The sequence below is a fragment of the Bombus bifarius genome, unplaced genomic scaffold (assembly GCF_011952205.1).
Source record: "Bombus bifarius isolate JDL3187 unplaced genomic scaffold, Bbif_JDL3187 scf7180000008056, whole genome shotgun sequence".
Lineage (NCBI taxonomy): Eukaryota > Metazoa > Arthropoda > Insecta > Hymenoptera > Apidae > Bombus > Bombus bifarius.
The window spans coordinates 728145-743175 of NW_022884421.1; the positions used below are offsets into that span (position 1 = coordinate 728145).

At 25.2% G+C, this 15031-nt stretch overlaps 5 protein-coding genes and 1 long non-coding RNA gene across 9 annotated transcripts in view; 2 read left to right on the forward strand and 4 right to left on the reverse strand.

The window, feature by feature from the left end:
* LOC117208146 (long-chain fatty acid transport protein 4) overlaps positions 1-1573 on the reverse strand; it is a 30834-nt gene extending 29261 nt beyond the window's left edge. The window contains exon 1 of the mRNA XM_033449050.1: positions 1362-1573. Coding sequence (XP_033304941.1) covers positions 1362-1436 — 75 coding nt within the window. The 5' untranslated portion in view covers positions 1437-1573. The remainder of the gene's footprint in view (positions 1-1361) is intronic.
* Positions 1574-3188: 1615 nt separating this feature from the next.
* On the forward strand, positions 3189-4218 carry LOC117208155. The gene is made up of 2 exons (XR_004487635.1): positions 3189-3890; positions 4007-4218. It is a non-coding gene; the product is annotated as an uncharacterized LOC117208155 (long non-coding RNA).
* LOC117208153 (ER membrane protein complex subunit 4) lies at positions 4114-5931 on the reverse strand. Of its 2 annotated transcripts, none has more exons than XM_033449068.1 (3): positions 5876-5931; positions 4799-5070; positions 4114-4518 (listed from the first exon to the last, which is right to left on the reverse strand). In XM_033449068.1, the coding sequence occupies exons 1-3, from the start codon at positions 5914-5916 to the stop codon at positions 4322-4324; spliced, it is 510 nt and encodes a 169-aa protein (XP_033304959.1). In that variant the 5' UTR covers positions 5917-5931; the 3' UTR covers positions 4114-4321. The 2 variants fall into 2 exon arrangements, with proteins under 2 accessions (XP_033304959.1, XP_033304958.1); XM_033449067.1 differs by lacking the exon at positions 5876-5931 and adding an exon at positions 5533-5738.
* A 269-nt stretch (positions 5932-6200) lies between these two features.
* LOC117208148 (EF-hand domain-containing family member B) lies at positions 6201-9393 on the forward strand. 2 transcript variants are annotated; one of them, XM_033449055.1, is made up of 10 exons: positions 6201-6408; positions 6657-6812; positions 7025-7205; positions 7346-7469; positions 7543-7680; positions 7950-8160; positions 8245-8437; positions 8617-8694; positions 8969-9081; positions 9174-9393. In XM_033449055.1, the coding sequence occupies exons 1-10, from the start codon at positions 6322-6324 to the stop codon at positions 9354-9356; spliced, it is 1464 nt and encodes a 487-aa protein (XP_033304946.1). In that variant the 5' UTR covers positions 6201-6321; the 3' UTR covers positions 9357-9393. The 2 variants fall into 2 exon arrangements, with proteins under 2 accessions (XP_033304946.1, XP_033304947.1); XM_033449056.1 differs by having other exon boundaries at positions 6251-6449.
* A 227-nt stretch (positions 9394-9620) lies between these two features.
* On the reverse strand, positions 9621-10692 carry LOC117208154 (M-phase phosphoprotein 6). The gene is made up of 3 exons (XM_033449069.1): positions 10476-10692; positions 10305-10405; positions 9621-10013 (listed from the first exon to the last, which is right to left on the reverse strand). The coding sequence occupies exons 1-3, from the start codon at positions 10521-10523 to the stop codon at positions 9716-9718; spliced, it is 447 nt and encodes a 148-aa protein (XP_033304960.1). The 5' UTR covers positions 10524-10692; the 3' UTR covers positions 9621-9715.
* A 633-nt stretch (positions 10693-11325) lies between these two features.
* LOC117208152 (MICOS complex subunit MIC27) lies at positions 11326-13846 on the reverse strand. Of its 2 annotated transcripts, none has more exons than XM_033449064.1 (6): positions 13640-13846; positions 13208-13386; positions 12896-13017; positions 12557-12790; positions 12051-12208; positions 11326-11464 (listed from the first exon to the last, which is right to left on the reverse strand). In XM_033449064.1, the coding sequence occupies exons 1-6, from the start codon at positions 13652-13654 to the stop codon at positions 11447-11449; spliced, it is 726 nt and encodes a 241-aa protein (XP_033304955.1). In that variant the 5' UTR covers positions 13655-13846; the 3' UTR covers positions 11326-11446. The 2 variants fall into 2 exon arrangements, with proteins under 2 accessions (XP_033304955.1, XP_033304956.1); XM_033449065.1 differs by having other exon boundaries at positions 13208-13411; positions 13640-13832.
* Positions 13847-15031: the final 1185 nt, after the last annotated feature.

Sequence of the window (15031 nt, forward strand, 5' to 3'; positions counted from 1 at the left end):
GTTTAACATTTTTTTTCAATCAATATTCCTTCTTACACCACTCTTCTACAATTTCAGAAAATGTTCAAACATTCAAATATTTATAACATCATCATACCAGTTTTTTTCCAAATTATAAAATCCTTCTTTTTGTAATTTTGATTTGCTTACCGGACTTCTCTATATTTTCTCTGTATGTATTATTGTGATATATCTTTTTTACCTTAATAAAACGATAAATTATTTTATTTATACCTCTCAATAATGTTGCGCTTAAGGATGAATTAATCCTTGACGAGATAAATGTGTATGTCACATGATTCTTTTTACCAGATATTAGAAAATGAATGGGAATAAAGTTCATTCGTTATCAATTATGCATTGCTAAAATTTAACGAATAAGTATATGTAAGCAAACAAGCTGGTTTAAAAAATTAAAAATACATAGCTTAAAAAAATTTAGCCATTTAATGCCGTTCTAGTCTGAAATAAAAAAATTTATGTATCATAAAAATGACTTTCTCTATATTTCTTATAAAATAAAACGTCTGGGAATGTTTTATCGTCATCGAAGTAAACGAAAATCGGTATTTGTGAGAATACTTAGTGGGGGAAAGCAATCTGGCTGCCATTCTCCTACCGCAGAAATTTATTATTCAAGAAAGCATAATTTACAATGAAACAACGGAAATGACACGTTAATATACTTTGCTCAATCCATTTCATTAAATTTCTGATTTTCATCAAGGCAATACATTTTTATGAGAATCGTCGATTTAAAATTATTATCTACAAAAGAGAATATCATTAATACGTGTAATAGTGGAGGATGAAGTCAATTATTGCGTTGTTCGTGACAACGTATGAAAGTGATATATAAGTCTTATAAATCCTGTTAATTACTGTGTATCTACCATGCGTAAGAAGTGTATTCAATAAACGTTTACGCATAATTATTCAATACTAAATTAATTCCTCTTTACACTTAGCTAACATCTGTAGCATAATAATCATTTTACGTTGAATCTGGTTAGGACATTTATGTCTAAAATTAGCTTCTATTTTTATAAAACTAATGTACGTATAATGTACACTTGTACATTCATGTTACATAACATCTACATTGAAGTATTACCAAATAGGAGAAAAGTTTATTAAGTGAAAACATTTATAACAAATTTATTGCCACGCCAAATATAAATGCCAAATATCAATAAGTGATCTTAAATATCACGCTATGTCTAAATCCTCTTTTTACAGCTTTCGTACATAGTCAGTCTTTTAACTCCGGTTCATACATTAAAATTACTCAAATATATCATTATCGTCACACCAAACGAACGACACTCTACGTTCACGTTATAAAACAATACAGTACTTACACGATCTTTATCGCAAATTACATCGATCCCATTCCCAGCACTGGTTGCCGGTATTTTCGAAATAGTAGCTGACATGTTCGAACTTATTTCCCTTTGTTGATAATCGTAACATCGACCACTGACTTGAACGTACACATGCGACGATGATATTCCCGCGACTGTGACCCCGAAATGAATCAACCTGATGACTTTGTTTGAAATTCTCAATGTCACAGAAAATTTCACTTCTACCCCGCGGGCATGCACGACTAACTTGCAGGAAATACGCGGCCGGTCGGCAAACGTGTACGTTAATCGTTTACGTACACTGGGTGTATTACGGAATGTATTCAGATAGAAAGGAGTTACTTTTCTCCAGTATCGCGTAACAAGAAAGTCGCGATGCTGATTTTTCAGAACGAAGATTCGTACGTTCGCGGGCAAACCGAACGATCGTAACCGAACCGTTCAACACCGTATAAAAACCCGAACGACGAAAACCCGAAACGAAACCCGTACGAAAACCTGGTGAATATTACTCGATCGAATAAATAGTACTTAAAGAGAGGAATTCACGTGCATACACTGGATTACAAAATGATGTTAGTTTGACGGCGTACTAAAGCGGAATACCTACCGGCACAGCAGTGAGTTTGCTAGACCGATCATACAAGCTGATCTCCCTCCATCGTTTCACAACTGGTCGTACGGAGATACCGGTACAGAGAGCCACATTTTACTCGGCTCAAATTTTATTTACACCCTTTAAGGATGCGATGGTTAGAAATTCACCGCAGCATATTGTTTATTAAATTAAGAAGTTAGTTACCATAGAAAATTTTTGTGTATATACTGTTTGTGTTATATAAAACATTTTGAAATTGTATTGGGGTTAGATTACAATGAGACACGATTGTCGTGATTAAATTGGTCATATTTGAAAGCAATCTGAAACTTTGGCGGCAGTATATTCACGCACATCATTTAATTTAATACTATAAGCATATGTATATTTTGACGCAAAGAAACTATTTGAATATTTATCGTATATTTCATACGTCTGAAGCTTAGATTGAAATATATAGGGTTCTATCACTGATACATATAAATCGCTCATATTTTTTTTATCCTGTCCTGTTCTATGTACTTGTCTGCGTCGATCTAAGACATCTGTGTTGAGTTTAAATTCCGAGAATCAGTAAATTACTTTGTAACATCAAATTTTTGGTCTTCCAAATACCGTTTTACGACACGGGCAATGTGCTTTGGGTTATTATCTGCCATTATTTGTATTTATTAGATAAAACACTTCTACCAAAATAAACATTAAATTTCTAAGGAATTGTTACTACTACATCGGTTAAAATTAAAAAATATAAAAAATGTCCTAGATATCTACCTGGACCCACATAAGACGGTGTGTATATACATGTATATATTATATTTGAAATCTTAGATCTGTCCTGCTTTCTCTTACAATTATTTCCGGTACATTAATGTGTTCCTGCCTAATTGTAAGTGTTAATAAGATGTTATTCATTCATGAAACAAAGTGAATATCTTACAACCATTCTACATTTTTTTTACTCTCAAACTACGTAGATACACCTAACACTTCAATAATATATTTATAACAACTTCAAAATAATATAACTTAATTTATCTTTCAATTACATATATCTTCACTATGAATTACAAGAAATAGACATCTTTTATTTTGGCACAATATATTTCTAGTTAATATATAAAATTTTTAAGTGAGTATAATACTATTAATATTTTCGAAGTACATACTATATGTATATATTGTAATAAAAATATATGTATTTTACATTTGTTGTCATTTATTTAATCTAAATAATGTAAATAACTTATAATACAAATATATTATATATAATTGTTACAACAGTTTAACTAATTAAAACATCAATGTTTCGAAAACAATAGTCAATTATTACAGTAATTCAAATATTCCCGCTTGCGGTATCGATCAAGAGGGAAGTACAACATATATATATATATATATACGTATATAAATATGTATATATACCGTGCAATGCAACGAAAGTGTTGCTTTTACAATATACATTATATTTAACTACATAGATTTGAGGAATTTCAGCAAAAAAATTTTAAAAAAGCTTAATATAAAAAGTGTTATAAAAATTAATTACTAGACAAGAGTATAAACTTTTAACTATTGTAGATAACCTGTTGTTACTCACAGTAAATATAAACGTAATCAAAGCATAAGAATTTTATTGTAAATGAGTGATTCTGCATAAATTGCACTATTGTACAAAACGTTAATAAGAGCACCTTGAAGAAAGAAAGAAACTTCGTCTTCATATAAAGCTTATTTTGATTTTAAAAGTTAACTAAAAAGTAAAAAGCAATAATCAATTGAAAATGTTTAAATTTTTGGTACATCTAAATGTCTATTTTGCAAATAGTGGTATTATTGAATAGAAATATGTACACTAATATCTTTTTTAGATAACCTTAAGCATTGGGATTTATGCTGGTATATATATAAGTCAAAACTATGAGGTATGTTTTAAAATTGCCATTTCTTAATATACTTTAACTTAATATAATTTAATGTATCCTTTTCCATCGTATAGTAAAATTCATATTTAATAAATATAAATGTTGATTTATTACAGATACCTCGTATAGATGAGCCTACTAAGATAATAGAACGAATAAAGGAAATTACAGATGAATATAAAAAAAAATAATTAATAATGATTTATCTAATAATACTATGACGTTTGTGGAATACGTTTTAATCCAGTTTATTGTACATATACGTTTATATATATAAACATGTAACACAATTTGATTTGGTTTGATTTTAATAAAACATTTTATGTAATGAGTGAATTTATAATTCACATATAAAGTAAAATGTATCTAAATTTACAGCAATTATTTACTTTAAATGTACATATTACATCTTTAAATAATTATATCTTACGTCATACATATATAAATCCACCACTAGAATATTCTAACCGTGCTTGTGGTTCTACAAATGCTAACCAATCGGATGCATGTGTTGGAAGTAATCCCATCGATTGACATTTGTATAATGCTAACGCAATATTTACCAATTGTCCCAGAAAGTACACAAACTTCTGTCCAAAAGCATGAGTTCCTTCTATTACTTTAAATGCTAAAAACAATTATTTTTATGATGAGCATAACTGCTTGTAACAATTTATTTTAATTTACTTGATTACATTTATTTTAATTAAATTATGGTTGCTCTATATGAAGCATTTAAACGTGTAGAATATTTCAGTTCTATATAGATATTTTTGTTTAGGCACTTCAGATTAATTTTTGTTAAAATTAATAGGTTTAGCATGTATTATATATATTTGAATGTATATGATACTAATTTTTTATTTATTATAAAATATATGTATGTAAACATAACTTGATATACTTACTTTGTTGAAGAGTAAATAATGCTTTCACTGGTCTAATTATTAACATACCAACCATCATAATAGGAAATATTGATATGGAATTACCCGCCATGTACATTATAAATAAATTCATCGGAACTTGTTTAAGAGGACCTAGGGCTAAATCCCATGATTTCTTAATTATCAAGTGATTGGAATCAGATTCTCTAATTGAATCGACAGCATGAAATAAAGCAACAGCAGGTGTATAACCTGGTGGTGAAGCAATATCCACATTTTTTTCTTGTTTATTCCTGAAAACCCATGTTTATTTATGAAAAACCCATATTCAGTCACATCATTCTGTTCAAAAATTAATTCTCTGACAAATACAAAGCATATCTACATTAATGTAAAATAGACAATAAATATATATAATGAAAATCATCATTGTCACAGTTTAACATTCATTTTGATTAATATCTATAATAAATATTCTAATGCTTGAATTGTTTAATAAGACGATATTAGTACAATGAGAGTGTACTAAATAAAGTACTGTATTCTAACCTCTACATTTTTAAATCATTTAATTATCTAAAACTATTGGAAAAACCACAATTTTCATCAACATATTTATTTTTTACAGTTTAATTTACGAGATTATATAGATCATATAGATGTATATAAGTTAAAAAATGATTTCAGGAAGTGATCATATTAAAATAAACTACATTGTACATTGAAAATATAACTTGAATGATAAAGTTACCAACTTGTGAGCGAAATCCAAAGCCCATTTAGATCGTTTTATATTTTGCTTAGCTGCTGTCATTATTATTACATATGTCTACACTTATTATATTATGTATTATTATAATTTGTCTGCTCGTTGCTACAATAATATAAACGTACAGTAGATTTACACTATACAATGACAGTATACGACATCAATCAAATGCTAAGTTCGTCAAAAATCAATTCTAATCGATTGTGAAATTTCAATATGTATAAAATTTAGTAATTAAAATTCAGCATTATAAGAAAGAGACACGTATTACTGAAATGTAATAAATAAAACGATATTAGAATTATGGCATTAAAATTTGACATACTTATCACAATGAAATAATTTGAAAAAAAATTAAAATCGTAATCATATTTATTTTAACATCTCACGAAAAGTTATTAACATTAAGTAATTGTTATGTAATAAATAAAAATTATGTTTAAATGACATTAAATGATGAAATAATAATTTTGATTATTTCCGTCTTAAATACCAGAAATGAGCAGAACATTTTATATACAGAAATAATATTGATAGAGATATGAAATTAAATTTTAATTATGTATATATTTTGATTATTTCTTTTTATTTCTAAAGGAGCAAATTAAAAATGAAATATAAAAAAAATGATAATGTATAGTACAACTTTTATATTTTATTTCTTTTGTTAAATTTGCTTCTACATAGATATTGATTAAGAAAATTTGATAGTTCAACTGCAATTGATAATATTGTACTTCATGTTTCTTTTACTTACTTAATATTTTATTTTAAGATGGAAAAATGTAAAAGTACTATAAATTCAAGAAATCAGCTTTTGGGTTTAGTCCATGAAGATGAAAATGCTTACAGCAAAAGCTTCGTAAGATTGTGTTTTATTAGTAAATTATAACTATTTTTTAGGCAAATATTTTATTCGATATAGGCTTAGAAGCATGAATGTAAAATTGATAAAATACAGATTCGAGATTAAAAAATGTTTTCACAGTCAATTATTTTTTACGTGGTAAATTTATAAAACATTAGTGCGTTATTTTAAAAATAAAATAACAGAATATTGTTTTACTAAATGTTTATGTACATATGTATCTTATGATTTGTTATTTATAGAAAACCTCAACATCTAGCATTAAAGAATGTTTTACAGAATATTCTTTAGAAGATAAAGTTGAAGCTTTGAGAAATATATTTGTTCATAATGAAAGGCATACACAAAAGTTACCACCGATCATGAGCAATATACATAATTCGAAACGAATAATTGATGTAAGACTGAAATCTACTATAACAAAATCTTTTTTATCATAATTTATGTTTATTATAATTTATTATATATAATTATATAATTTCCAGAATTAAGTTTTTAATATTTGTAACTTCTTCTTATAAATAAAGTTTGATTAATTAATAATAGTAAAAAACATCGTTGTGTAGTAAATATAAAAGTAATGTTTAATGTATTTTACAAATAATTCAAGGTGAAAGAATGTTTACAACCAGATGAAGAGACATCATTTCAAACAATTATTTCTGAATTAAGAAATACTGTTATGAACAGTTATTGGAATAAAGAAGTTGGTAAAACACGTTACCAAATTTCAAATCTACCAGTGGGTATGAAACCACTGGAAGTAACTTTTGGAAAAAAGCTTAAGTCTGGTATAAAATATCACCAATTAGTATATTTATAATAAAAAAATATAACTGCAATATAATACATACAATTTTGATTATTTGCCAATTTTTGTAATTGAATAAAGTTTATGAAATATTTTCATAAAATATTTTTTACTAATTAGGAGAAACTATGGGTGAACTTCTTAAACAAGAAATAATAGAAAGTGATATTCCAGAACAGAATATTTTTGAAATGTATAAAAAAAGTCATAACAGTTATTTACCTGCAGAACAAATTAAAAGACAGTATGAAATAATGAAATCTGTCAAATGGCAATTATTAACTTACATACTACATAACTTTAAATTAAATTTTCAGATATAAGAAACCATTTGATCAAAATTCTTGTTTTGGAAAATTATGGAATGCTAATACCAAAGGTGAACGACTAAAAAGACTCTTAACATGGATTATTGCAGATCCAGATCATTCACATTCTCGTATTGGTGAAGTAAAGTAAGAGTAATAGCTTCACTAGTTACAATGGTAGGAATAAATATCATTGTAACTAGATATAGTAAAGCTATTAATTATGTTATTACTGGAAAATCATATTATAATTATGATAAGAAAAAGTAGAAGAAACGAAATTTTTATTTAAGACAAAAGTAATATAAATTATGACTAACATCTTTATGTTAAATGAAAGAAACATCACGTTAATTTTAGAAAAAAGTAGATAATAGTTCTTCATTTTTAATGTTCCAATTATTTGAATATTTTAGAGATATCATGAATATAATAGATGATAAAGTATATGAAAAAAAAGGAATATCTGAAATGTTAAATATTTTAAGTGATTGTCCTATAAATAATGAAGTGGTAGTGCAACAGGGCTATTTACAATATATAAATAGTTTACGTCTGAAATTGAAGAAGCATGTTCCAGAAATTCCATTTTTAGATATTTATGAAGATTTATTATCCCTTGATAAAGTATTACATTAATCTTATTTCATTTTGCTATCTGTATAAAACTTGAAGACAAGTTAATTAAAGTGATTTTATATATGTTCATAGGATTATACAAACATTTTATCAGAAGATAAAGTCTTTTCTATCTTAGCTAAATATAAAATATATATAAATAAGACATTTCTAACACCTATATTAGATCTTCTTCAAATACGTAAGGAAGAGAATGTAAAGTATGAAGAGTTATTAAATCTCTTAAACTGGAAATATGACTTTCCTACATTACCAAAGATAGAAAGTAATGTATTTTTTAGAATTAATTCTTCCGTTTATTTGTTTCATAAATTTTAATTTTTACATGGTATATACATAAATAATATGTTAAAATACACATATTAGAATACTTTTTTAATAACATATCATTTTTCTAAATTATAATATTTAACATTAATGTCTAATATTGCATCATTTTTTCAGAGATTCCTTCAGAATGTCAACATTACAGTACTACATACAATACTACAATAGGAAATATAGAAAGCATAGATATTACAAGTTAGTAGTATGTTCTTTATATATTTTAGATGAAATAAAAATATATAATAAATAAATAATAATAAATATATATAAAGATAGACAAAATTTCATTTTTGAAAAACATAAAAATAACATTCTTCAGAAAGATGTATTTTTATTTTTGCCTTCTTCAATAAATTGTTATATTAATTCTTTAAGTTAAAAAATATGTATTTCAAATGTAGATAAAATAATATTAAAAATATTATAAACATTAAATCATCATGTCAACAATATCTCATTATTTTTACAGATATTCCAGCAGCAGGAATTTCTTATGTAGATTTGGATAGATGTACTGCTTACAGTCTTATACTTCCAAATATTTTTACAAAACATGGTCTTATCCCAACAGATCTATCTAGAGTATGTTTGAAAATAATTTATATAGTATTTGAAAAAATTTTAATTTTATAATATAAATATACATGTCTTGTTAATTATATTTCAAATAATAGCTTCGAAATAAGGAAGAAATAAAAAATATTTTTGAAACTATTGGAATCCGATTCCCCAATAACACCTTCGATTTGCTTTGGAAAAAAGGACAAGAAAAAAGCTATACAGATAATGTATCCATAGAAATTTTTGGAAGTTTGCTTGATCAATATGATGATTTAATTGATGATAAAAATAATTAAAATCTATAATTTAATACTGGAATGTAATAAAATATATACGTATATAACTATATTATATGAAATTACAAAGTATTTTTTATAGCATGTCTACATAAACATATATTTAGCTAAATTACGTTTAAATATTTTTTAATATCAGTTACGCAAATAATTATTTCAGTAATATTTTATAAATCTTAGTAATAAAAAGTTTATTATAATCTACATAAAATGTGTAAATATTTTATATGTATATGTATATATTACATATTATTATACAATTACCTTAGAAACTGGTATTCAATTCAGCAAGTAATATTTACATAAAAATTTCTATTAAAATTAATATATATACAAATGTAAATCATTCTTATCAAATATTAATATTGTGGTTTCAAAAACTTTGGTTTTTTTGGTGATAGTTCATAATCCTTATGTTTTTTTAATAATTTTTCATATTTATGTTCAATCTTTGTCAGTTTCCTATAATTTTTCCAATTTTTTGCCAATTGCTCATCTGAAATATCTACTTCTTGTTTTTCTTCCATCTCCGTATGTTCATCGTTTCGTTCCTCTTCCATGAATTTTTCTATTTCAGGATTCATTCCTTGAAAACTTACTCTGCCATCGATTAACTTCTCACAGAAGATATAACTAGGTTCAATGATAAATCTTTCTCTTAAATAAAAAGTAAACAGATAATTTTAATCTTTTTATGAAATACATATTCGTTTTATTCAAAATAGATTGTGATTATAGATGTACATATTGCTTTATTTTGTCATGTAAAAATTACGTTTATTATAATAATTGTTAGTCGTTACTGTGCAGTTACTAAGTGATATAAATATTTTATTTTACACATTAATTGACAAATTATAATTATTAAAAAAATAATGAGATATCCAAATACTTATGTGTTAAGTTTAAACTTGTTAAAATATTCGTTTAAGAATTGCAAAAACTTACGAATCTTTCTTCATACGTTTCGTCAGTTCATTCCCAAAATATTCTTCACCTTCTTCATGAAATTGCTGTTTCTCTACTTTTTCTTTCGTCCGTTTCATAAACTAATAAATAAATAATATTCATTAAAATATAAAATTTTATACACAATTTTATACAATTTTGTTAACTTACTTTCATTTCTAAAATACTTTTTGATAATTTTGCTTTGTTAACACTCATTTTTGTTTTTCCTTTTTAAATTAAATATACAAAATATAAAATACAATTGTTATTTTTGTAGTTCAGATTATATTTCAATGAAAATATGTGTAACAATGTATTATGATTAAAAACTTCAGTATAGCACGTGGTTATTGTTACAATGTACAAAAAACACGGAGCCGTATTTTGGATATGGTGGTACCATCTACCTGGTAAGTCAATAACTAACAAGAAATGAAATTTTTAACTGGTAGATGACGCCATTAAAGTTTTAATTTAATTCCTGAAGAGTTTAAGAACTCGCCTTGCGGATTAAGAAATTTTATTTCTTAATTTCGTTTCAAAGAGATTAGTTCTACCGTTTTACTGCTAGGTGGTTGTAGTGTTTCATGACCCGCTAACTGAATGATTTTTTAAATTTTCTTCTAATTTTGAAACTAGGAAAACTGTTTAAATAAAACTAATTTCACTTAATTCTTTAGGTTGCAAAATTTCATTTATGTACTCATAAGCTGAAAAATTTTACCTAGAAGCCGAAAAATTTGGTTTTGATTCTACTTACCCGAGCCAACGTGCACTATATATTTCAAATATATTTACATTTGAATCTTTTTATGAAATTATTTGAAATTGAAAACAAAAAAAAATGTCAACAATTTAAAAAATTTTACTGTGCTTCTACATATAAATAGTCAATATTAAGTATTTATTACTTTTAGTCTAATAACTTTAGAATAACAAATAGATAATGTAACAAACAATTGAAACAAATCATAATCTTTTATAGTCATGTATTGGATTATTTAATAACGAATTGAAATTACTTCTCATGATTTTTATTTACAAATATTAAAACTTTACATAATTTTTATATTATATTGAATTATTAAATATTCATTAACTAATGTTGCTAATTCATTACTCTTTCTTCTCTGAATTCTTCACTTCTTTGTATTTAGCTAAAATACAAAAAAATAATAATTACATCTTAACATAACGTTTGAATGTGAATTATTGAATGTCTGGTGTTAAAAGGAAATGTTTATTTAATCAGGTAAAGGAAATATTTATAAAATAAGGATGACAATAGGCAGAGTACCTATGTGATTATACATCTACTTAATCAGAGATTTTGATTTCTTTGAATTTTGTACTTTTATGGGAGAAGTTTCTTTTACTGTTACTAATTCATGAGAATTTGAATCTCCTTTATTGTGATGAAATGAGACGTAATGAGCTTCTGATAAATTATCTCCTTCAGATCTTCCAAAGACTAAGACAAAAATTTTTGTAAAAAATCAATTTTAACATTAAAAAATGCAATGTTTTACCGTTATGAAAAATCTATTATTACTAAGTATCTTTAATATAAATTTCATGTTCCTCTAAATTTTTGTAATATTCAATTTTGGAGATTATATTCGTCTAAAGTTAAATATGTCATAGAATACATTGTACTGTACAATGGCAAACTATATTAACATTATTATTGTGTAAGGTACAGGAGGAATGATGCAATAAAATAATTTTGTTGTTGCATCCTACCTCCACTTTTTCAGTTGTATTGGTTGATACAGTTGTATCGCTCGTTTCTTTTTTAAAAAGTCGAGCTATCATACGAAAATATTCTGATTCAAGCACACTTTTCAGTAATGGAAATTCATTTACTGAAATTTCCTTTTTGTTACTATCCCCTGGTTTCACTGAAATTTTTAATGCAGCATTGAAATTTATACTATACTTTTGTATTATAAACACATAATGTATTACATAAGGTACATTTACAACACATTTTTTTATATCCATTTCTGTATTTTTTTACAAACGAATAAATTTGTTAACAATTTGTTAACAAGACTTTAATATAAAAAGTGTCCTAAATTCAATTTTAAAATAGAAACATCATTTTAGTATTAATAATAAACAGTATTATGTGTGAAAGAGTTCATATTGCTTGCCATTTGTATGATTAATACATAAAATAAATAAATAGATTTAAGATCATATTAACAGTCGTGTAGAGCAATAAAAGTATAAAGTAATATACATACCACCATAAATGAAATTGTAACTAATATTTCCATAGTGTTCTACTGTGTTTAATGCTTGTTTTGCTTCTTTGGGGAAACAAATACATCCAACAATACTAGCACCTGTAGTTGTATAAAACAGTCTTTTTAATATGCCTCCTCTGAGACTGAATATTAATCCTGATAAACCACCAATACCAACAGCTCCTATTCGTGGCATAATATTGGCTTCATCTTGGAGGTAATCAACTGCAACTGAAATAATATTACATTTTATTAATACTAATAGATTTGCATGCCATAGCACGTTCCAATTATATGAAAGTATTTCTAAATTTTATACTACACATAAATGCATACATTTAAGATTTTCAAAGGTACTTGAAACATCATGGGAAACCCTGTCTAATGTAACTTTTATCTCCCTCACTGTTTGACGTACTTTTCTAATATTTTCTTCCACAATAGAAGGATATTCTATGCTATAAAAAATTAATCATAATGGATTGATTATCTTCATAATGTAGTACAATGTTTTCTTATAGATTTTACTTCTTAAAAAATTTTTTAAAATAATGAATCTATATTTTAGATAAATCACATTTTCATAAAAGTCCTTTAAGAAACAGGGATAAAAATAATGTTATCAATATGAAATTACTTGCGCTTTACCATGGCATCTGCTTAGAATACCCATCATCGATAGAATAAATGGGTAATTCTGATGGTTTTATTAATTTCTTTCCTTGTGTTTCATTACTACATGGTGTAGTATCTTCAGGAGAAGTTGGAGGTTTCATTGCTGGTACTGCAGCACATAGCCCACACGGCATCAAGAATTTCTTGAACAACTTCATGTAAATATATATTTGATTTCTGTTTTCCATATTAGTAATAATATTTAAATTACTTTTGAGAAACTGTTTGCATTTATTAGAAATAAACAATGTTTAATAGTAATTAAGAAGCTATATTAAAAATTTCCTTACATTCTAGTATTTATTTAATTTAACAAATGTAACGGAAAATATAAAGTAAAATGAAATGAAAGAGAAATCATAAAATTAAAATAAACGATAGCGAAAACGTCATGTTTATAATTACCATTATTCGATACATTTTAAAATGCGATTTAATGATAATTTTCTTAAGAACACGTAATTCCTTATAAACTATGTTAGAATGTTTGAAATAATTTATAAAGATATCCGAGCATTATCAAAATTATGAACGAATTATAATTTGGCACTGTAGAAAATTAGTTCTACAGGCCAAAGACGAAGGATGCGACATCTAAGGTTACTTTCAGAAGACGCAAAATTATGAAATATTTAAAAAAAAACAAAAATGATGAAAACACATGTACATATTGTTAAATATTTACCCTGTTCAAATTTTATTACCATCGAATAATGTAATTAAAATTTATTTAAGTAATGAAACTCCTTTTTTACTGAAAACATAAATATTTAAAATATTCATTACTAATATTGCTCTTAGTAAAATAAGATAAATAAATATTATCAATTTTTAATATTTATATTTAAACTTAAGTAAAATAAATGCAAAAATATTAATTTTAAATATTCTATAGATATTTTAAAAGTACAATATGTATACAGTATGTATAAAGTGTATGTGTATATACTTACCAAATTTATATTCGACTTTAACCAAAATTTATGCAAAAACGACGTAGGACTTAATCACTAAAATCAAAAATCTTTGTACATTTTGTACTTACATTACTTTACACAAAATTGACATGATGTTTCAAGGCTTTGTTTATGCTGTCAATTGTAAATATTCGTAACAGTTTAAAAAAAAGAAAATCGGAATGTTGTATAAATTTTATTTTTTTCTGTGTTATATGTTGTTATATATAATACAAACTACAATGAGTTTAGAATTTTTTCTTCCTTAAAAATTAAGTATTTTGTAATTCGTTAATTGATACTTCAATAGTCATAATAAATTGCATTATAGGAATTATTATTTAAATACATACTTTTATGCCAGTTCTTCCAAATTCTACTAACACACGTGGTTGATAATCATCGCATCGATGAATTGGTTCTCTGCAAGTTATATCTCTGCCAAATATATTTCCAATAGTAGATTCTAAAAATCTGTGTACGTAGTTGTGCATAACGATTCCAAAAGATAATGTATAATTTCACTACTTAATTTTTTAATTTTTACGTTTCGTACAAAATCGGAAGTATTTAATGAGTCATTTTTATATGTTTGTGTATATGAATTTCTGTTGTTTTCACATATATTGCCAATTTGTTTGAAAAAACATGAGCACAGCTTTTTTTCTTTGTTACTGAATAAAATATTTTGTTACGTATTTAAATTTTACATGAATATTTGAGTGGGAAAAATATTCTTTTTATTTTTTAATTTTATTAGAAATTTTATAAAATAAATATTACTGAAAAAAAGTTTGTATAATTTTTTTATTTTTACATATATCATACTAATTTAATTTGA

Bases quoted from the DNA above. Each gene is read 5' to 3' on its own strand.
- LOC117208153 (XM_033449067.1), bottom strand. From the start codon at position 5,591: ATGACAGCAGCTAAGCAAAATATAAAACGATCTAAATGGGCTTTGGAT. The intron at 5,071-5,532 runs GTTGGTAACTTT...ATGGGTTTTCAG, and splicing joins GCTTTGGATTTCGCTCACAA to GAATAAACAAGAAAAAAATG. The intron at 4,519-4,798 runs GTAAGTATATCA...AATTGTTTTTAG, and splicing joins ATTATTTACTCTTCAACAAA to CATTTAAAGTAATAGAAGGA.
- LOC117208148 (XM_033449055.1), top strand. From the start codon at position 6,322: ATGGAAAAATGTAAAAGTACTATAAATTCAAGAAATCAGCTTTTGGGT. The intron at 6,813-7,024 runs GTAAGACTGAAA...AAATAATTCAAG, and splicing joins ATTCGAAACGAATAATTGAT to GTGAAAGAATGTTTACAACC. The intron at 7,681-7,949 runs GTAAGAGTAATA...TGAATATTTTAG, and splicing joins TCTCGTATTGGTGAAGTAAA to AGATATCATGAATATAATAG.
- LOC117208154 (XM_033449069.1), bottom strand. From the start codon at position 10,523: ATGAGTGTTAACAAAGCAAAATTATCAAAAAGTATTTTAGAAATGAAA. The intron at 10,406-10,475 runs GTAAGTTAACAA...TTTATTTATTAG, and splicing joins AAAGTATTTTAGAAATGAAA to TTTATGAAACGGACGAAAGA. The intron at 10,014-10,304 runs GTAAGTTTTTGC...TTTTTATTTAAG, and splicing joins AAACGTATGAAGAAAGATTC to AGAAAGATTTATCATTGAAC.
- LOC117208152 (XM_033449064.1), bottom strand. The intron at 13,018-13,207 runs GTAAAGCGCAAG...AATTTTTTATAG, and splicing joins TATTCTAAGCAGATGCCATG to CATAGAATATCCTTCTATTG. The intron at 12,209-12,556 runs GTATGTATATTA...TAAAAATTTCAG, and splicing joins TTACAATTTCATTTATGGTG to TGAAACCAGGGGATAGTAAC.